This window comes from Cyanistes caeruleus, chromosome 12 (assembly GCF_971803275.1).
Source record: "Cyanistes caeruleus chromosome 12, bCyaCae1.hap1.1, whole genome shotgun sequence".
Taxonomy (NCBI): domain Eukaryota; kingdom Metazoa; phylum Chordata; class Aves; order Passeriformes; family Paridae; genus Cyanistes; species Cyanistes caeruleus.
In genome coordinates this window covers 19635456-19656657 of record NC_141712.1, presented here as the reverse complement: position 1 = coordinate 19656657, position 21202 = coordinate 19635456, and the positions used below count along the sequence as shown (strand labels likewise).

At 64.2% G+C, this 21202-nt stretch overlaps 1 protein-coding gene across 3 annotated transcripts in view; it reads left to right on the top strand.

Moving 5' to 3' along the window:
- Positions 1–21202, top strand: part of GSE1 (Gse1 coiled-coil protein) — a 99893-nt gene that overhangs the window by 20331 nt on the left and 58360 nt on the right. For 2 of the 3 annotated variants that reach the window (XM_086847200.1, XM_086847201.1), the window contains exon 2: positions 15127–15289. In XM_086847200.1, the coding sequence (XP_086703326.1) occupies positions 15127–15289 (163 nt within the window). Of the gene's footprint in view, positions 1–15126; positions 15290–17847; positions 17986–21202 lie in introns of those variants that run through there. The other variant, XM_086847202.1, reaches the window with a different exon arrangement.

The following is a 21202-nucleotide window of genomic DNA, read 5'->3' as shown; positions in this document are numbered from 1 at the left end:
TCTCTAATAAGCTGTTAATGATGATACAGTAAGTAGGAGCGGAGAGTCCTGCGGGAGCTGCCACGATTTGTGTAATTGGCCTCAGAGGAGACAGAAGTATCTAATATTTACATGCCGGTATTAGTCCCCTGGGAGCCTGTCTGGGCTGGCACGGGAGGCAGCTCCCAGCCTCAACCTGTCTGCTCCCAGCTGATGGATCCTCAGATCTCGGATGGATGGGGATCTGCCCGCTGGGAATGAGGGGGAGGGATCCCCATCCACCCCCCCAAAATCTGGGTATGGCTGAGCATCCCCAGAGCTCGGCACCCAGCTGGTCTGTGGGAGCAGCAGGGGTGGGCTGAGCTTCCAGAGGGGGATTCTGAGGTTTGGGGAGCCCTGTGCTGGGGTAGAGGCAGGAGCTGGGGATGTCCCAGAGTGATTTTACCTGGGCTTTGACCTGGCTCTTGAGGCACAAACACGTTCCTGAGCTGGCTGAGGGGATGCTCTGCCCTGTGCCAGTCCCTGGGGTGGGTCCCTGGGAGCTGTGCTCCTGGAAGGGCAGGTTTGGAAGCAGCGCTGTCACTGTGCTCCCACTGGGCTGGGTGAGCCGTGGGGCTGGGCAGGGACTGGTGAAACTGCCCTTGGTGATCCTGCTGGCAGCCGTAAGGCTGGAATGCCGGGGGAAACTGAGGCACGGCTGGGGAAACTGAGGCATGAAGGGCTGAGGAGCAGCCTGCCCACCCTCCTGCCAGCTCTCACCCCATGGAGTCATGCCCTGGGCTCCATCCTGTGCTGTAACGTGGACAGGGTGCCACCAGGGCTGTCCCACTTCCCTGGGTACCCCTGGTGTCCCCAGGGCTCCGGGGCTGTCCCCTCCTGCTGGGGGTCAGTCTCTGGCCAGGATTCCCTCAGCTGAGCTGTTTTGGGATGCTGGGGCCGTGCTCACTTCAGTGCTCATGTTCCTGCAGCCCCAAACCTTCAGAGACCCCCCAAAGGAGAGGGTAGGGACTGGCATGGGGACACCAATGCTGAGCAGTGGGGCCAGGGAGTGGGTACATCCCAGCTCCCTGCCAGGGGTGGAAGTTGGGGGGGTGCCATGGTCCCCCAACCCATCTCCCATTGCTGGTGTGCTGGAGGGGCCTCCAGCCCTGTGGGATTGCATCCCCAACCTTTTCCAGCCGGATTCCCGCTCTCCATTGCCTTGGTAACCCCCAGCAGGGTGGCTCAGTGCCTTCTGCAGGGGGATGTCTCACCGTGTGCCCTCCCCATGCTGGGGGTGCCCTCCAGGAGGGATGAGAGGGATGTGGGGGTGGCCGGGGGGGGTTATTTTGTGGGGTGTCAGGCTGGGCAATGCTGTTCACCCCGCAGAATCAAAGGTGTGGTGTTTTCCAGCTGCTTTCCAAAGTGGGCAGCTTTGCTTTGGAGGTGGCCTCGTCCTGCCCGCCGGGACTGGGCTGGGAGCCAGCAGGACCCGGTTGTGTGGGGTCTCCAGGGGGGCTGCGGTGGGGAAAGGCTGTGGGGTGGAGGTTGCTGAGCCCTGGCGAGCTCGTGGCAGGGATGGAGGCGCTGGGCTGGAGTCCCGCGGTTCCACGCTGGTGTCGTGGGGGTGAGGAGCTGTTGGCTTCTGTTCTTCCCTCCCTGCCTCCTTCCCTCATCGCTCCCGCCCTCCTGTCATCCCTCCATCCTTCCCCGTGTCCCTCCCTCCCTCCCTCCATCCCTTTTCGGCTGTCCTCCCTGCTCAGGACGTTCCAGCCTCTCTGTCCCTGGCTTCCCTCCAGCCCTTTCCCACACTCCCTAATCCCGAGCTCCAGCCCTGGCTGCTGATGCCCTGGGAGCAGCTGCTTTAAATCTCCCCGAGCCAGGGCAACGGGACCTGGCCCTTGACCTCCCGGGGAATCTGGGGGGGTGGCAGGTTTGGCGTGGGGACAGCGGGAGTGTCCCCAAGTCCCCTGCTGTGTCAGCCACCCCTGGCCCAGGGCAGAGTGGGTGGATTTATGTTGGCAAGGGTGCAGAGGGGAGCAGGGCAGCACCCCTGGGTGCTCTCCTGGGGTGGAGAGGGGGCGTTCACAGCCCCTCACACCCCTGTTCTGTGCCTGTTAGAGGGGGAGATCCCCCCACCTCCTTCCCTCCCTCCTGCCTGATCTGTTCAATCTGCTAAGCAGGGGAATAGTGCAGCCGCCATCTGTGAGCCTGCCAATAATGGGATTAACTCCTTCCCCTGGCTGGGCCGAGCCTGACGCTCTTTCTGGCACCCCCTTTGCGGGGTACCCCCTCCTCCCGCCCGCCGGGGGCAGCCAGCCCAGGACATGCCGGTGCTGGGCTCCCAGGGCTGCCTGGGGACAGCCCCAGTTTGCCCTCACACAGATCTGAGCCACCAGCATGGACTCTCACCCTCTCCTGCCTCAGTTTCCCCTCTCATTTCCTCTGCATCCCTCTGCCTCAGTTTCCTCCTTCCTGCCTGTTTTCCCCTCTTCTGCCTCAGTGTCCCCCATTCTGCCTCAGTTTCCCCTCCTGCCTAGCAGGGTGATTTGGGGCATTCCAAAGGGCAAGTGCTCCTGGCAAGGGAGGAGCCAACTTCCTGCGTGGGAGTGGGAACTCGGGCAGGGGGAACACACTGAGCTGTGCCCGAATCCCCGCGTGTCTGTGAGTCCCGGTCTTTGAGGCAGAGGGATGCAGGATTGGAGCCCACCCCCGTGGGATGCTGCTCGGGGAGGGATGCAGGGATGCAGGATTGGAGCCCACACCCCGGGATGCTGCCCTGGGGAGGGATGCAGGATTGGAGCCCACACCCCGGGATGCTGCCCTGGGGAGGGATGCAGGATTGGAGCCCACCCCCCGCCCTGAGATGCTGCCCGAGGCTGGGGCAGAGGCGACACCGCACGTGGGGGGGTTCAAGGGACCCCCACCCCCAGCCCTGCAGCTTCAAGCGCTTTTGCTGGGGGCGGGATGCCCCCGCTAATCCTCTTAGGCTGCGCCCCGGAGCAGCTGGCGAGGCTGGCCCGGCCGCTGCCCATCCTCCCTCCCAACAGGTGCCCCCCGGCCCCCTCCCCGCCGGGGCTGGGCGGGGGGCTCGGGGCTCCCCGCAGCAGGCAGCCCCCCCTTCCCCTTCCCCCGGGGCCGGCCCGGGAGCGCTCATTAATTATCTAATCTTCCCTTTATGTTTAATTTACAGCCCCGCGCGGCTCTGGCCATATGCTGCTTTTGTTGTGTCTGGCTCTTTGTTGTGGCAGGCAGCGGGGGCTGGCGAGACCCCCCCCCCCCAGCCTTTGATCCCCCCCTCCCCTCCCAGCGCCACCCTCCAGCCACCCCCGCGGCACGGTGGCGAGCCCCGCGGAGGGGGTAAGTGCCTTTTTCTCGGTTATTAATTTCCCTGACCCCCCCAGCTCAGCAGAGCCCCCACCCCCGCGGCAGTGCGTGTGTGTGTGTGTGTGTGTGTGTGTGTGTGTGTGTGTGTGTGCGTGTCCCCCGCCTCTCGCCGCCGGCTCGGGATGTGATCGCGCGTGTGCGCGGTGCTGCCTCCTCCCGCTGCCGCCGCCGGGGTCACCGCGCACCCCGCACCGCGCCCCGCGCCGCAGGTACGTGCAGGGCAGGCACCCGGACTGTCCCCCGCCTTACCTGTACCCCCCACACACCCTGGATGTAGCTCCCATCGCATCCCATCCCATCCCATCCCATCCCATCCCATCCCATCCCATCCCATCCCATCCCATCCCATCCCATCCCATGGATCCCATCCCATCCCATGGATCCCATCCCATCCCATCCCATCCCATCCCATGGATCCCATCCCATCCCATGGATCCCATCCCATCCCATCCCATCCCATCCCATCCCATCCCATCCCATCCCATGGATCCCATCCCATCCCATCCCATCCCATCCCATCCCATCCCATCCCATCCCATCCCATCCCATCCCATCCCATCCCATGGATCCCATCCCATCCCATCCCATCCCATCCCATCCCATCCCATCCCATCCCATGGATCCCATCCCAGGGATCCCATCCCATGGATCCCATCCCATCCCATCCCATCCCATCCCATGCCATCCCATCCCATGGATCCCATCCCATCCCATGGATCCCATCCCATCCCATCCCATCCCGTCCCTGTACCGCCCACCTCTGTACCCCCTGCCCCTGCTCTGCACCTCCCTCATCTCTGCCTGTATCCCACTCATATTTGTAGCCCTCCATCCCCATCCTAAACGCCCCCACTCCCTCCGGTGTTCTCCCACCCCTCTGTGCCCCTGTACCCCCCCACCTGCCCGTACCCACCCCGTGCCCCCTCCCCGTAGCCCCCCTCGCACCCCCTGTCCAGCCTTGAGCCGGGCACCCCACCAGCATTGTTGGGGGGACAAACCCTGCACCGTCCCGACTTGTTAGGTGTCCCTCCCCAATTTTGCTGGGTGTGTTTGGGGTGCCTGCTGTGGGTGGGTGTGAGGACACAGTGGGGGGACCCCTGTGTCCCCCTGACCTGCAGTGGGTGCTTGTTGGGGAGGCCTTTGTGGAACTTGCTGCAAACTTTGTCTGCTGCTGCCAGGTGCCTTCTGCACTTCCCTTTTTTTTCTGTGGTTTGTTTTTGGTTTTTTTTTAAAAGTAGTAAAACGTTTTTTCTGCACCCCAGCAGGCCCATACACAGCTCTAACGGGGTGCATGGGGGGGACACCCCAACCCGGGGGCTGCCCACCCCTGGGGCGTTCAGATCTGGCTCCTGGGGGGCAGTAGGCAAAAGGTTTGGGGCACTTGGCCATCAGCAGCACGAGGGGGTGATGGGGGCACCCCCTGGTGCTCTGCTGGGGTGCTGAGATGGGATTTGTCCCCCAGTGAGAGATGCTGGTGGCCCGTGGGGTGGCCCACGTGGGCTTTGCCAGTCCCTGTTTGGTTAGGGAATGCCCAAACCCGCACCCCAGATCTCGGGGCAATGCACAGGGGGCTGTGCTCGGGCTGTCTGTCTGTCTGTCCGTGCCTCCTGCAGCTGCTGCTGCCCGCTCCCTGCCAGCCCAGGGTGAGGAGGGTGGCTGGCCATGCCGTGGCAGGGTGGCTGCCAAGCCAGCCTGCCTTGGCCGGAGGATCCATGTGCCGGGCCAAGAGCTGGGCTCGGAGCGCTCCGGCAGCGCTGTAAGGTCACCGTGACCGCCAGCGAGGTGGCCCTGCCAGGCCGTGCTGGCTCCTGCGTGCCAGGAGCCACGAGGTGGTGGCAGGAGCTGGACCTGGGGTCACCGAGCCACTCACCAGGTGAACAAATCTCCTTTCATGGGCACAGGAGGCAGCTGGATCTGCAGGCATCCCGCTGCCAGGCGTTCCGGGGGCTCTGCTGGACGAGGGACTCCTTGTCCCCAGGGGGATGCAGTGGATAATGAACCCATGTCCTAAAGGTGGGATGTGGCAACAGGGGACAGTGCCAGCTGCTGGTGTGCGTGATGACATGGGGGTGGCACTGGGTGATCAAGGCACCTGTCCTGGCATCAGAGAGGGAAACAGTGGACACCAGCCACCAGCACTCCTCATCCTTGCATGTGGGGCCGGCTGTCCCCATGCAGCCCCGTGTGCCGTCAGGGTGACCGGACTGGCCCTTTTTGGTGGTGTTTTCTGCCCACCAGGTGTGTGGGGAGCTGAGGAGGGGTCATGCCACCATGGCAGGTGGCCAGTGCTGCCGTCTGGCCATGCCTGTCCCCGTACAAAGTCCTGGCCCCACACCAGAGGTCCCTTCCCAAGCGAGTCACCGCAGCTGTGTCACGGCGGGTTCGCCGGTGTCACCAGGAGCCACAACACAGAGCTGGGGTCCCCCATAGCAGCCCACCCCCTGCCCGTGCCCCACCATCCCTGCCAGCTGGGGAAACTGAGGCAGTGGGGCAGGAGGCAGCTTGTCCAAGGGACGCAGTGCCAGGGCTGGGGAGAGCAAACAGGATTCTTGGCACGGGCCGTGCCGCGCTCTGCCTGCGGGCGAGGGTTGCTCTTTGCTGGGTGTGCAGTTCTGCTGCTGCTTTGCACCCCAGCTCTGGCTCCCTGGGGACTGTGCCTCTGTCCCCACGGGTGACAGCCCCTGACCTTGGTGCCGGTGAACGGGGCAGTTGTTCCCCCCGGGGGTGGCCGGTGCCCGGCGCTGTGTGTGGCGGGGCTGGCACGGAGAGCAGCTCGGCCTTGGCCCCCTGCCCGCTGCCGTGCCCTTTTCCAGAGGCAGCTGCCTGTGGGCACGGCTTGGCAGCTGTCCCTGCTGCGGGCTCGGCTGGGGCAGGACCCTGCTCCCCTGGGCTGCCGGGTCACCTCCGTGCAGGGTTGCAACACGCCGGGCCACCGCTGTCGTGAGTTTGCAGTTCTCAGCCGTGGCTTCTTCTGTGCCGGCTCCATCCCTAAAGCAGAGGAGCAAGGAACTTTTTGGCTCCCCAGCGTGCCAAAAAGTCCCTGTGGAGAGGTGCCCAGTGGCGTCACTCCTTGTAGAATCCAGGTGTCAGCTCTGAAAGCCCCTGGTTTTCCACCTTGGAGCTGCGTGCGGGAGGGGGCGGTTCTGCCCCCGCCTGCTGGGCACACCGGAGCCCTTGGGGTGGTGACAGTCCCCGGTCCGTGCCTGGTTCCGTGCATCCCTCCCCTCCCAGCTCGCTTGCCAGCTAATGGCGCGGCTTATTCCTATGGCTTTTTAAGTGCTTAATGGCGCGCGGGGCTAATGATGCAGCTCCCTCTGTTCCTGCCGCCTGGATGGATGGGTGGATGGATGATGGAGGGATGGATGGATGGATGATGCAGGGATGGATGGATGATGGATGGATGGATGGATGGATGGATGGATGGATGGATGGTGTCGGATGGCGCTGCCCGAACCCCTGGGAATGAGGACGGGGACCAGGAGGTGCCCCGTGGAGCTGGGGTTGGGAGCGGGCATCCTCCTGCCTCTCCTCCCTCCCCTGCACGGCTGCTCGGAGCAGTAATGTCACCATAAACGATATTTATCACGAGGTGATAAAAATCTATTTCCAGCGACCTCTTGGAAATGGCCCTCATAAAACCAGGCAGCAGACGGAGGCAGGAGGCAGACAGCAGGGAGGGGGCACGGGCAGGGAAATGGCTGTAATCAGCCACGGAGCAGAGGCTGGATCTGCCGGCCCTGCCGTTCCCGACCCCGGGAAATTGATGGCAGCCGTCAAGGCCAGAGGGTTGCCCGGGCACAGCTGGGCGGATGCTCGGGCATCCCAGGGCTTGAGCATCCTGGGATGCAGCATCCAGGCTGTGAAGGGAGGGCCAGAGGGGTTTTTGTCTTTAGGTGAACAGGACAAGGGGGGTTCTGTCCATCCTGGGGCGTTCCCAAAGTGACACCTGAGGGATCCTGGGCTGGAGCTGGTCCTGGAGCAGCAGACTGGGATGGGATGCTCAGCTTTCCTCCAGTGTTCCCAGATGTAGGGATGGCCCCCTCCGCTGTCAGGCACTGCTGGGTCACCCCAGTGCTCCCTGTATCCCTCCTGGGGGGCCACCATCGGTCCCAGAGCCCCCCAGCTCCGTCCCTTCAGTGCCGATGGCCAGGTGCTGATTCAGCATCCCAGCACTAATTACTGAGCCCATGGTGGATCCTGGCTGTAAATTCTCCATCAGGAGTGGGCTGGGCGGTGGAAAACCTCCCTGGCTCCTTTCCCCGCTGACCTGAGCGGGGATTTGTGATCCTGTGTAATTCACTGGGGTGCTGAGCTGGCAGGAGGTGTCTCATCCTCCCCCAGGCAGCTTTGGGGTTCAGTGTCCCCCAGGAATCCCTCCTCCCTGCAGGGGTCATTCCTGGCTGTGTGATGCTCAGCCCAGCTTTGTCCCCACAGCCTGGGTGACCCCATGTCCCTGCTGCACCCCCGGTGACACTGCTGGTCTGGGCATTCCTGGGGGCTTCATGACAGGACACCTGGGCCACCTTTTTGGGGCTGGGGAGGTGGGATTTGCTGCTGAAAATGGGGACAGTGCAGGACCCCCATTGTTGTCCCCTGGGGGAGGAGATTGCGAGGGAAAGCAGCTCCCAGCTGCAGGGTCTAATCTGCTGTCCTGATGAAGAGACATTAATCACTCAAAGTAATTAACCAGGTGGGGCATTGGCTGGACCCCTGGGTGTCCCCTGCCTGGGGTGGCTGCCTTAGGGGGGGACACAGGCTGGGCGTGCAGCTCCCAGCCGTGCATCCTCACGGGGCTGTGCCAGGAGGGGACAGCAAGGACGATGGGGACATCCATGAGGATGGGAACATGATGTGCAGAGCCTCGAGATCCCCGCGGAGGGGACGTGGTGCCGCTCAGGGACTCGGTGCCACGGCGGGGTGTGTGCGGCAGGTTTTATCCTGCATTAAAGTTTCCCCTCGCAGATGGTTCAGGTTTAATCTGCGGCTTAAGGCAGCGCCGGACCTGGCGGTAAGTCCGTCTTTAGATGGCAGGCGGGAGCCGGGAACGGGCGCTGAGCTGCCCGCGGGATGGGGATGGGGGACACGGCGGATCGAGGGACACGGATTGAGGCTGCAATGCCACCGGGCCTGATCGCCCAGCCGAGCGTGGCCCTCGCTGCGATCGCCGTGACAAGAGGGATGGGGACTCCAGATGTGTCCCCTCACCCAGCAGAGCCTGGCTGCTCCTCCCCGCCTCAGTTTACCCCTGAGCACACGGGGGATTGGCACGTGTGGGAATGTCCCGAAAACATGAGCTGCTGTGGGGTGGGTGGGGTTTTCCGGAGTGAAAAGCCCCTAGTGGCAGCCTCCGGTTCCCATGGCAGGTATTTAGGGTGGCGGGGAGGGGACACTGGTCACAGACTGCCCGGCAGCTCTGGAGCTGGAGGTGGGTGAGCTGTGCTGGGTTGTGGCGTCCCTGAGATGGGAATGGGGAGCAGGGGCTGGGGCTGAGCCAGCTGCATGTCCTGTGGGATCTCAGCAGGATTTGGGTGGCGGACACCAAGCTGCATCCCTCCCATCCCAGCTTTGGGCCCCGTGGCCTCAGGGGGGGCTGGAGCCGGGGCTGGGCTGTGGTGACAGAGGGAGGTGGGAGCTGCAGGGACATCTGAGGCCAGGGAGTGACCGCCCCAGGCAGGGCAGTTTGTCTCAGTGTGGGATGGCAGCGTTGCAGCTGTTAACTCTGGAGCCTGATGATGACAGCGAAGGCTCTGTGCCGCACAACCTTGAGGAAATCCTTGCGGATTTGAAAAGGCTGATTGTTCCCTGCAGGGCCGGGACCAGGAGTGGCAGTGCTGCTGCCAGCCCTGCTGTCCGTGCATGGACGGGATGCTCACATCCTTCTCTGCCTCAGTTTCCCTGCCTTGAAAGAAGGCTGGAGGGAACATTCCCCAGCCTGGCAGGGGCTGGCAAACACGAGCCAGAAATGTGTGTCCCCACGGTGGGACAGGGACCGAGCGGGATGCGGGTCCCCTCCTGCCCAGCCAGCCTGGTGCCGGGGTGATGGAAGGATGAGCACAGGGGGAATTTCGTGTGGATGTGGAGCGCTGTGGAACCGCCCGGGCATGGGGTGGAGGTGCTGACATCCCCACCAGCCACGGCTCTTCCCACAACCTGGAGAAACTGAGGCACGGGAGGTGACACGGCGTGGCCAGGGCTGCCGGAGCAGCGAGCAGCCTCCGATCCCCACGGGCAGAGCCCCAGAGGAGCTCGAGGAAAAGCCGGGAGCGGGCTGCTGCTTGCCCCCCGCCTCCCCCTCCATCACCTCCCTGTTCGCTGGCGAACAAATGTCTGTTCTTGCAAAAAAAAGAAGTGACAGGGGTCGGCGCAGCGCTTTCCACATGACCTGCCCGGGAACAGAGGACGTCTTTGTTAATCCAGCGAGCTGTCAGTTCAGCCTCTTCACAAAAGGCATAAACCACTTATTGCTGCTCTCACCCCTGACCCCGGATCCGCCTGCGCGCCCTCCATTGTGCCGTCTCGAGGAAGCTGGCAAACAATTTCGGCTCCGGCTCCCCCTCCCCGCCGGCGGCTGCAGGCGGGGGCCGCCGCTTGCCCCGCCGGCGTGGGGAGCCGCTGCGGGGGACCCCCCTACACACCCCCCAGCACCTCCCCCGGCCGCATCTGCGCGGCCGCCGCCTCGCCTGGCAGCTGCTGCGAGGCTTCGGGGGCTGCCACAAAGGCACAACCTCCCTCCCTCCCTCCCTCCCTCCCTCCCTCCCTCCCTCCCTCCCTCCCTCCCTCCCTCCCTCCCTCCCTCCCTCCCTCCCTCCCTCCCTCCGGCCGTGCCTCCCTCCCGGGGCTGCCGGAGCAGCTGGCCGGAGCCCGCAGGTTTTGGAGAGGGGGTGCTGGGTGCTGCGCCCCGTGGCCCCCTGGCCGAAACCCCTTAATGAGAAGGGACAAAAGCTCCTTAGGGTCCCTGGCTGGGACGGGCTGGGACGTCGGCTTTAGCCAAAGCCGCTTATGGCCCGGCACAAAGCCGCTGGGAACGGCCCAGCTCCTGGGGGCTGGCATGGATGGGGTGATGCTTGTGTCCCGCCAGCCTCAGGGTGCCCGGGGGGTCACACCGGGTGACAGGCGGGACAGGGGGGCTGAGCACGTGCCGCTCACCCTGTCCCCTTGCGCCCAGCACCCGGACCCCGCGGCGGGCCCGGTGCGCGCTGGAGCAATTAGATGCAGTCACTTTGGGGCTATATATAACCCAAATTGCTGCCTGCAGCTCGTTAGCTGCTGTCAGAGCCTCTGTGGCCGCGGTGCTGAGGTGGTGTCGCCAGGGGAGGGCTGGAGAGTGACGCAGGGACCCGATGCTCCCCGGGGATGGGGCACGAGGGAGGCTCTGGTCATGCTGGGGTGGCCACAGGGTCAGACCCTCGCTGGGGATGGGGTCCTGGGGGGATGTGCTTCGCTCCCTGTGTTGCACCAGCTTCCGCTCCCTGTGGTGCGGGGTGGCTGCAGCGACACACGGGGGTCACAGCCAGGCCTGTCCCCCTGCCCCCTGTTCCCAGGGCACAGCCTGGGCGAGTGTGCTGGGGCATGGGGGGCCACCGGTGCGTCCCTTGCCCATGCCAGTAGCGTTTCCAGCCTCGTCTGCCCTCGTGGCATCCAGCCTGACCACAGTCTCCAGCCCCTTCCCTCCGTGCCAGCTCCCGCCCGGGCTCTCCGGCACACACCGGCCCCCGCGCCGGCAAGGAGCTCCTCGGGCTGTCTGGGGGCAGCTGCGAGATGAGTGTGAACATATTGTGTGGGCTCCTGGAGCAGGCGTCACGGTGTCGCTGCTGGAGAGAACCGCAGCCCTGCCGTGACAAACGGCCCCGGCACAGCCACAGCCGTGCCCACGCGGGCGCCACGGCACCGCCGCTGTGCCACGACACGGAATGGGGACCCGGCTGGCCACTGATGCTCGTGGGCAGACCCTCGGTGCACGGTGTCACCTGCCACCACTGTGACCCTTCCCTCCAGCTGTATGAATTTCCTGGGGGGCCACATCCCCATCTTGGGAAGGGTTAACAGCGCTGTGTCTCAGTCTGGAGCCTTTTGTTTCTTTCCCTTTTTTTTCTTTTTTTTTTTTTTTTTTTTTTCCCCTTCCCCTCCTTTAATGAGGAGTTAGCACAGCTGTAATTGTAGGTTCCAACTTTCTGCCAGCAAACACAGCTGAGAAACTTTAAATACGGTGGAGATGCAGGGACCCAGCCACCACCCCTCTTGTGGGCACCCATCAGGGCCAAGCCATGCCACCAGCAGGGACCCCAGCTCCCCAGGGGCACCCCAGCCTGCTCTTGTGGGAAAACCCTCTGTTTTCAGGCTGCTGGGACAAGGATGAGAAGGGCAGAGGCTTCCTGGAGGGAAGAGCAGCTGGAACCGTCTGGGGGAACACACGGCAGGGGCTGCACTCTGATAAAGCCCCAGCAGGAGCCGGGGGGCTTGAGGGCCTCAGTGACAAAGGGAACTGGGGGGAGCCTGCTCCTGCAGCCCTCAACGCTCCAAAAACACCTTTTATCCCGAGCACCGCCTCCCAGGCCTGGGGGGAGCGTGGGGACAGCGAGGGTTTGTGTCCCCCAGGCCTTACAGCCAGCACTCTCTGCATCCCGTGGGAAGTGCAGGATGCGGCCCCTCCGTGCTGGGCATTCTCCTCACCTCATCCCTTGCTCGCTCACAGGAGCTGGCATCGACGCTGTGCCAAACCCCGTTGCCGGTGCAGCTGTGCCGGTGCTTGCCGGGCTCCGTGCCCGCCGCCTTGCCGGGGTGATGCCAGCCAAGAGCCAAAGATTGCATCCACCCCCGGTGCCCTGGCTGCTGGCAGCGTGGGGATTTTCCGGGGTGCTGCCACCCGGGAGGGTGGAGGTTGGGGTGATGCGGTGGGGGCTTTGCCGTGCCCGTGGCATTCCCGTGGGCGGCATTCCCGTGGGCAGCATTCCCGTGGGCGGCATTCCCGTGGGCAGCATCGGCGCTGCGCACGCTGCAGCCTGTCCCAGCAGCGGGCGAGGCGCAGGGGAGGCGGAATGGGGAAGCCACGTTTTTGGGTGTCCCGAAGGCACAGGAAGCGCGCTGCTGTGGCCTCCTGCCCTTTGCTTTCCCACTCCACCACTGCCATCCCAAAGCTGGCAGCTGCGGCAGGTATTGGGCCCAGTGATGGGAGCGGAGGGAATGTGCCCTTTGTGGGGGGGGACATGCTGGGGACAGTGGGAACACTGGACATGGGGACGCTATCCCGTGCCCTCGGTGCCATTCTGTCCCCAGACTGCCACACTGCCTGCCCTGGGCACCACACCCATGCTGGTGGTGTGGGGCACAGGTGACACGGGTGACATGGGGTCTGGCACTGCCTCTCTGTGTCTGTCCCTGGAGCCACCAGCTGTGTTTTGACCCCACTCGAGTTCTCCATGTCCTTCACACCAACAGCCTGCTGGGTAGATGGGAACAGATGCCACCCAGGGCAGGGATTTGAGGAGTGTCGTGGAGCCATCCCTGCCAGCTCTGGTTGGAGCCTTTTGCCCATGGTTTTGTCACTTGTGGAGCTGGCCTGCATGCCAGCTCCATTCTTCCTGTGTTAATAACATCACGTAACGATGTCACATTGCTGTCACCTCGCTGCACACCTACCCCTGACCTGGATGTGCCTGAGGCTGTGCCCTGTGTCCTTGATCCCTGTTGTGGATGTCCTGGGAGCTGTTTCAGGCTTGTCTCTCTGCGTGTCACAGGTGGGCTGGCCTCAGCTCAGCACCATTCAGCAGGGACAGATCCTGGTCCCTTCTCTCCATCCCTGCAAAGATGTGGGATAAGCATCTCCCAGAGCCAGGAGCAGCTCAGCTTCATCACAGTGGGACATGAGGGATCTGCCAGCTCTCCCCTCAAATTTCAGAGCACCCTTCCCTCCCAGCCTCTTGCCAAGCACCTCAGGGTGCTGCTTAGCGAATTAGCACCCAAATCAATCTGCTCACCTCTAATTGGGGGTGAGTCTTTGAGGACGTGGCTGGGGCGGAAGGCCCCCACTCCGGGGGGCTGCCGCCATGCTTTATCTGGGTGGACAGATCCCTCCTAATTGAGCAGATATTCTGTGTTCGCAAACAGATGGCTCCTTTGCATCAATTATTCCTTATCTGTGTAACCGGGGATGATTTGCTGACAGATAGTGCTGGGTGAAGTTAAAGCAAGGAGGCGGCCGGTGCTCCGTGCGGAGCCTGGGGGTCCCAGGGGACACGGGTGGTGAGGGGGGGTGGGATCCTGGCTGCCCTAGGGCAGGTGGGACCCATCTCTGGTGCCTTTGCATCTCAGCATCCCCTGATGGCAGGGGTGGGGGCTGCCGGTGCTGTGGGGCTGATGGGTGGCTTGGGGTGTGGGTTGGGGTCTGGGGGGCTCCCTGGGGAGCAGGAGGGTGCCAGCCTAGGCCCAGCTGTCAAAATCCACTTTCCCCACCAAAAGCCTGGTCTGGCACTTCCCAAGTGCATCTTGCCCAATGCTGCTGTGACACATGATGGGGAGTGATTAATGCTAATTAATGATTAGTTGCTCCGGGTATCAAAGTGCACCCCAGCCTTTTCCCGTGCCCACAGGTAGGGGTTTGCTGCTTGCTGCTGCCAGTGGCATTGTCCTGGGAGGAGGAGCGGTGGCACGGCCTCCCCCCCTGAGCATCCCTACCACCTCCAGGGATCCCACACCAAGCTGCCAGGGATGGGGACTGATCCCTGGGCTTGTCCCCTGCCCGCTGTGAAAGTCACCTTCTGTTAATCGCTGGGAAAGAGAAGAGCATCCCGCCGTCACCGGGGCAGCCGGTGGCACCCCGCCAGTTGGACCTGGGACGTGGTGGCACTCGAGGACTCACGGGATGTGCCAAGCGCTCGCGGTTGTGCGGCGCTGCCATATGGATTCCATAAATTAAACCTTTCCAGGAAGCGAATGGTAAATTTCTACGTCCCCTCGTGTGCGTGGCTCATTGAGTCTAAGGGCTTCCCAGCAAAGCATCCACCGACCATCCATCTCCATGTTTATGGGAGTAATCTCGAGAAAAATGGGATCAACATAAAATCCTCACTGTGGCCCTGATGTCCCCAAATCAGGCACACGGTGTCGCCTATGGACAGGGGGAGGTCGCCTGCATCCCACCATGCCTGGGGTGGGCGCAGCATCCTGCGAACCTGGGTTGTCCGTGTGTTTTCCCCAGGGTGGCACAGCGGTACTGGGATGAGCGTGGTGTCACCGGCTGTTGCTTTATTAAAGCTAAACAGGAGCAGTGACAGCCCAAGCTGCGTGTCGGGGCAGGAGGGTGACAGCTACAACAAACCCCAGGCCACAGCAGCACCTGGGTGTCGAGGAGGGCCACCGTCCCCAAACAAGGCACAGCGGGAATGCCATCCCTATCCCAGCAGCACGTTTCCCTCGCCCGCCTGGCAGGGAAGGCGACGGGGGGTTGTTGATCTCGAGTAAACACTGCCCGGTTGAGTAATCGGGAGCTGCCTAACCGGCCAGCTGCCGCCGGCGGGCGAGGGGACGCCGCTTTGATTCATGTCCTCACCCCCCCTGCAGCCTCTCTTGTGTGGCTGTGCTGGGAGCCATGGGCCGGGTCCAGCTGTAGCCCCGCGGTGCGGGCTGGCGTGCAGCAACCGCGCTGGCCACGTGCAGCGGCCGCCAGCAAAACAAAAGCATCTTGTGTCTGTGTGCCCCGAACCCCCCCGTGCCCCCCACCCGTGCTGGCGCTGCTCCCACCGGGAGAGGCAACGGCGCTGAGTCTCTGTCCCGCTTCTCTTCCAGGCATCATCTTCGTCCCTGGAGACAGCCGCCACCAAGGCTGCGGCCGGCGAGTCCCGGCACCGGGCGGCCAGCGCTGGGGAGAGCCCGGGGACGGGCGGCAGCGTCCCGGACATCGGCCAGCGGACGCCTTTGGATGCGGAGGGTGCGGACGCTGGAGCCACAAGTAGGTGATGCGGGGGGATACCTGAGGGTACAAGGCTGCCGCTCCCAAGGGATGTCCCCTGTCCCACTGTGGGGTGACCATCAGCCCGATGTGCTGCTTGGGACTCCCGGGGGAGGCTCACGCCCAGCGTGGGGTCGGGATCCAGCACCCGCAGCCCCTCTGGGAAGGTGACCCCGACAGCAGCGCGGTCCCTGCCCGCCATCCCCGGGGCCGTGAGTCAGGCCGTGGGCGCTGGGGAGAGCCGCGGTGTTGGGCTGGCTGTGCTGGGGAGCCGGGGGCCCCCCCGGGGCTGGGATGGACCGCGGCTCCAGGGACTCAGCCACCCCGTCCGTCAGGAGCAGCAGCATTTTTAGGAGAGGTATCATGCGTGCTTTCCGCCTGCCGCCTCCCTGGCCCGGCTTGTTTGCCAGCCCTTCCCGGCGGGCGCGCCGGGCCGTGCTGTGCTGGGCCATGCCAGGCTCCTTTGATCCGGGGACAAACGCCGGTGCCGGTTCCTGGCGTTGAGCTGGGAAGAGTCAGGAACCGCAAGGTGCAGCGGGCAGGACGCGGGGGCAGGCAGGGAGAGCCAGGGGGGCGGCCTGCAGGGCCAGGGGGCTGCTCGGTGGTGTGGATTTGTGACCCCCCACATTCCCGGAGGAGGATACTCCTCAGGAATGCAGTGGCCCGTGTCACCCATCGATCAGCCCCACAGGGATTTGGCTGTGCTTTGGGGACCCCTCAAGGCGCTGTGTCCCCCCGGGGGGGCCGGGATGCATTTACAAGCTGCTCACAGCCCAGCCGGCAGTGGCGGGGAGGCAAGCTGGGAGCCGTGGCCTGGAACGGGCCTGCTGGAGTCAGCCCGGGATTTATTACCCTGCCAGTGGCTGCCGGGCAAAGGTGACAGTGACTAATGGCTTGTTACACGCCTGCCACATCTCATCTGCGCGCCGCGTCCGGCTGCTGCGCTCCCAGCCCTGCTGTGCGGGCAGCCTGCGCTGCGTCCCTTCCTGGGGGGGGACACAGGGGTGACCCCCCCTTAGCCCCTGCGGGGACCTCGGCCACATAGGGTGACAACGACAGCTGGACAGCTTGGCACGGGATCCATCCCTGTGCTGAGCATGGAGACCCGCACTGTCAGCGCTCCCTGTGGCCAGGCAGAGCAAGGCTGGCATCTGTGGGAGCACCTCCATATCTTGGTGGTGGTGGTGACACATCCCGGGGTGTCCTGCTGAGCCTCGTGTGACACGCGGGACTTCCCAGTGCACAAAACCTCTTTGTGGTTGCCAAGCCATGAGCCGCAGCTCTGCCAGCACGGTGTCAATCCCATGGCAGGGTGGCTGGGCTGGGATGCCGAGGGGATCCTGCCTGCGTGTCCGGATGGATGCTGACGGAACCACAAATGCATTCACCAGGAAAATTAAAAAATTAACAGGCATTGGCTCGCTCTAGATTAGTAAAGGCAGGAGATAAAAGCGGCTCTTTATACCTTGTGAGAATTGCTGATAAGGGCATTTGTTCCTCTGTATTCTTTAAAAAGAATGCAATAAAAATTTAAAATAGAACGGGAAAAGGGAGTTTGGGGGGGGGGAGGAAGCACGAGGAGGGTGGGGGGAAGCACGAGGAGGGTGGGGGGAAGCACGAGGAGGGCTGGGGGGTGGCGGCAGCAGCGGCGTGGCGGGCACTGGGGCCTGTCGGAGGAAGAGGAGGAGAGGATAGAGGGGATGCAGAGGCGAGGGTGAGCTGGGAAGCGATTTGAGGGTGTGTTTGTGTGTGGTGTGGCAGTTTGTTTGGGGACGGCTGGGTGTCCCTGTGTCTCCTCCTTGCAGAGATGGCAGTCTCTGGCAGTGCCAGGATGATATTCCTTCCTGCCCGAGGGGGTCTGGCCTGTCCCAGCCAGCCGAGCCTGTCTGGCACATGGAGCTGATTGCTGTGGCTGGTGAATGATGGGCAACTTCCTCCTGGGCGAGTGGGCTGAGCCCCACCCCACTCATGTCACTGGTGTCCCCAAGCCCAGGTGACGGTGGGATGGCACAGGGGTGACCCCGCCTGGGATGTTCCCTCTCCCACGCCTGCTGTAGGGGGTGCCTGGGGGACTGCCCTGGGAACACCCCTTATTTCCGCAGGCTCTGGGCTCAGGACCACCCTGGCTGCTCGCTGTGCTGGACCACGCTGGCAGCCCTGAGCCCCAGGGTATCTCGGAGCAGTTTTAGGGTGCGGGTAAAAGGCCTGGATCCCACCCCAGCCGCTATCAGTGCCTGGCACAGCCATCCCCCCATCTCTACCTCTGGGGAAGGGGGTGTCAGGAGTGACACCCCCCACCCCCCTAATCCCTGCCACTCTGCGGAGGGACGGAGACCCCTCAGGACCCCCCCGCGCTGGGGGACCCCCCATTCCCGGTGAATTCCCGGTGGTCCCGGGTGCGGGGCGGGGGGGGGTTGGTTCCACCCTCTGCCCAGCATCCCCGTTTCGGATCTCCCCGTGCCTCGCTGCCGGTGCCCGCCGCCCCCGCCCCCGCCGCCCTGCCCTGCCCTGCCCGGCCCGGCCCCCGGTGAGTCACGCTCCAGCCGTGCGGCTCCCGGGGCGGCGGGCGGGCGCCGAGGGAAGCAGGAAGCGGCGGGGGAAGGCTCGGCACGGCTCAGCTCGGCTCGGCTCGGCTCCGCTCCCTCCGGCGCTGCCCATGGAGGAGCGCAGCCCCCGTTGGACGGCGCGGCCCGCGGGTGAGTGACCCCCCCCCCCCATCACCCCCCCGCTCCCAGCAGCGCCGTGGGGAGGGGGCAGCGGGGTCCCCCCCACCCCGGGTGGGAGTTGTGCTTGGAGGGCTGGGATGGGGCTGCTGTGATCCCGCCGCTCGAGATCCCTCCCCAGCCCCTCTGCTGGGGGCTCTGGAGCTCACCCGGGGGTCCCTGTGGTGTGGGGGACAGAAGTCACCCCGGGGCTGGGACTGTGGTGTGGGGGGGTGGAGTTCACCCTGGGGTTGGGGGACCCCATGATATAGGGGGTGGAGGTCGCCCTGGGATTTGTGAGCGTTGTTGTTTGGTGAATGGAGGTCACCCTGGAGTTGGGGGAACCTCATGGTCTAAGGAGCAGAGGTTGCCTTGTGTTGAGGGGAACCCGTGGTACAGGAGATGGAAGTCACCCTGCATTGGGGAACCCCGTTTTAAGGGGAACAGAGGTCACCCTGGGTCTGGAGGAACCAGGTTTTGGGAGACCAAGGTCACCCTCGAGTTCAGAGACCCCATGGTTGCCCTGGAGTTGGGGGTCCGTGTGATGTGGGGATGGAGGTCACCTTGGAGTTGGGGGTCCCCATTGTGTGCGGACTGATGTCACCCCAGAGTGGGGGGACCCCATGACATAGAGGGTGGTGGTCTCCCTGAGCTTTGGGGGACACTGTTGTTTGGGGGATGGAGGTCACCCTGAGGCAGGGGGACCCTGGGGCCTGGAGGATGGAGGCTGCCTTTGGCTTGGAGGCACCTATTGTGTGAGGAGTGGAGGGGTACCCCATCATGGCAGGGACAGAGGTTACCCCGAGCTTCAGATGCCCTGTGGTGTTGTGGACAGAGGTCACCCTGGCCTTGGGGAACGCCACAGTGTGGAAAATAGAGGTTGCTTTGGACTTGGGGATCCAGCTGGGGAATGTTGTGGGGAGATGAGACCCTCTGGATTCTGTGGCCTCAGGGTCTGGGACCAGCTGAGGTGCTCAGTCTCCATGACCCACACTCCAGAGAGATCCTTGGGGTCATTTCCCATGCCTGGCAGGACATGCGGTCACCCTGACCTTGACCCTTCTTGCCTTGCTGCCTGTCCCTCTCTCCATGCAGGCACACAGGGTGCACCATGGGGCCGTGCCTCAGTTTACCCACTCGCCACTGCTGTATATCCATATTTCTGGACACCCAGGACCGCTGGAGCTGGGCAGGGACCCATGTTGCTGATTGAGCCGGACGCGAGGAGCCCGCGCACCGCACCCTGTGCCAGGGTGATGCCGTGGCCCCGGCGTCTTGCCTGCCTCCACCTTTATTGCCCTGCTCCATCCTGGCTCTTCCAGCCCTGCCTGTGCTGCCTGCCGTGCCCTTTGCCCCGGGGCCGCCGGCTCACCGTGCCCTGCCAGCATCCTCTGCTTTGCATGGTGACACCAGTCCCCAGTGGGTGGCATCTGTCAATCGAGTGTCCCATGGGTAGCATCTGTCCCTAAACCCTGGGCAAGTGCCCGCTGCCAGCCCTTGGAGCAGCAGGGGCGAGTGCCCCATCCTCCTCATCCTCATCCTCATTCCCATTCCCATCCTCCTCTGGCGGCTGAGGGCACGGAGCTGTGGGGTGGGTGCCCGCTGGGCCACGAGCGGGATCCAGCTCCAGGGAGGGAGTTAATGGAGGGAAAAGGCAGCGGGAAGCCAGCGCCTCTTCCTGCGAGGACGCGCGTGCGCCGGCGAGCAGCGGGGTGAGCCCGTGGGGTTTGTGGGTGTGAGCGAGGCGAGCGTGTGCGCCCGCCAGCCTGTTTGTGTAACCTGCCACCGAGGGTGACGGGCACGGCAGGGCTGGCCAGCCAAGGCCAGCGGGTCCCACAGGGCTGGGGTGCTGGCTGTAGCACACGTGTGTGAGCGAGTGTTGCACAAGGCCGGGGTGCTGAGCGCTGCTGACCCCTCTCTGGGGGCACAGGGGGTGCGTGTGCCTGCACGTCCCGCTGGGGCTGTGCTGCTGTGCGCACACACGGGGCCTGTCCTGGCCGGTGCAGGGGGGTGAGCGTGTTGGCTGCAGGGCAGGGAGCTGCAGCGAGGAGATGGTGTGGCTTTGGCGGGGGGCCAGGCTGCCGGGGGGTGCAGGGGGGGTGCCGAAGGACGCGGGACAGTTTATTCCTTCCTGGCACACCAGTGGCTGGGACAGGGGTACAGGTTGGGGAGCAGCTTCAGGAGGGGCTGTTAGTTTTAATCGCTGCTCCTCTGTTTGTTCCTCTGGCCTCCCAGCCCTGTCCCTCACCCTGCTCTCTGGCCCGTGGGAGGCTGAGGCCTGGAGGGGCTGTTCCTGGGGGGATTTGTGCCTGTGCCAGCCGTGTGGGAGGTGCTGGTGTTCTCCCCCACATCAGGGCACGGTGCCATGGGTCACACCTCCGTCCCGGAGCCCTGGCACTGCCGCCAGCTCCGGGTGTAAGGCCTGGCCTTACTGTGAGCAGCAGCAGATGGTTTCTGCCCTCACAGCCCAGTGGGGACACCCAGACCGTGTGCTGGCGATGCTGGGGTGCATCACCCACCTGTGGGGTGCTGTGGGGCAGCCCCACCGAGCCCCGAGAAGGGGCAGCCGGGACAGAGCTTGGCCTGCAGCAGCTTTCTGGGCAAGCTTCCAGGGGGATTGCCCTTGAACTGGCCCTTGCCATTCCTCGTGCTTCACGCCCCGGCTGCCCCACGTCCTCCCCGTGTCCCCCCACCCCAGCACCCCACTGCCTGCCCGCGGTTGCACCGTGGGGCGGGAGGAAGAGCCCCAGAGCTCCCGCGCCCATAACGGCGGCTGCCTTATCTCGGGGCCTTCTGGGCCCCCCCAGCCCTTATCTGCCTCGGCCGTTGGCCCTGGCTGGGCTCGCAGCCCCCCCTTGGTTCCCCCAGCCCCTGCGGGGTCAGCCCTTGGGGGCGGCCGCTTGGCAGCCTGCCCCCTCGATCCTTTTTGAAGTTTCAAATCCATTTAAGTCAAGAGGAGGGAAAGTTATTGCCTCTAAAGCCCCTTGCGCTGAGCAGTAAATCCTCTTTGCTGGGCCAGCGCCGCCTCCGAGCACCCGTGGGACCGGGGGGTGACTCCCGGGGGGGCACAGCCTGGATGTGTGTGTCCCCAGCACCCTGCAGGTGGGTGCTTTGTGGCTGGAGGGACCCCAAAACAGGGGTTGGGATTCCTTTGAAACACCCCCCATCTGAGCAGGCGAGAGCATCACTGCTGCTTGCCCACCATTTGCTC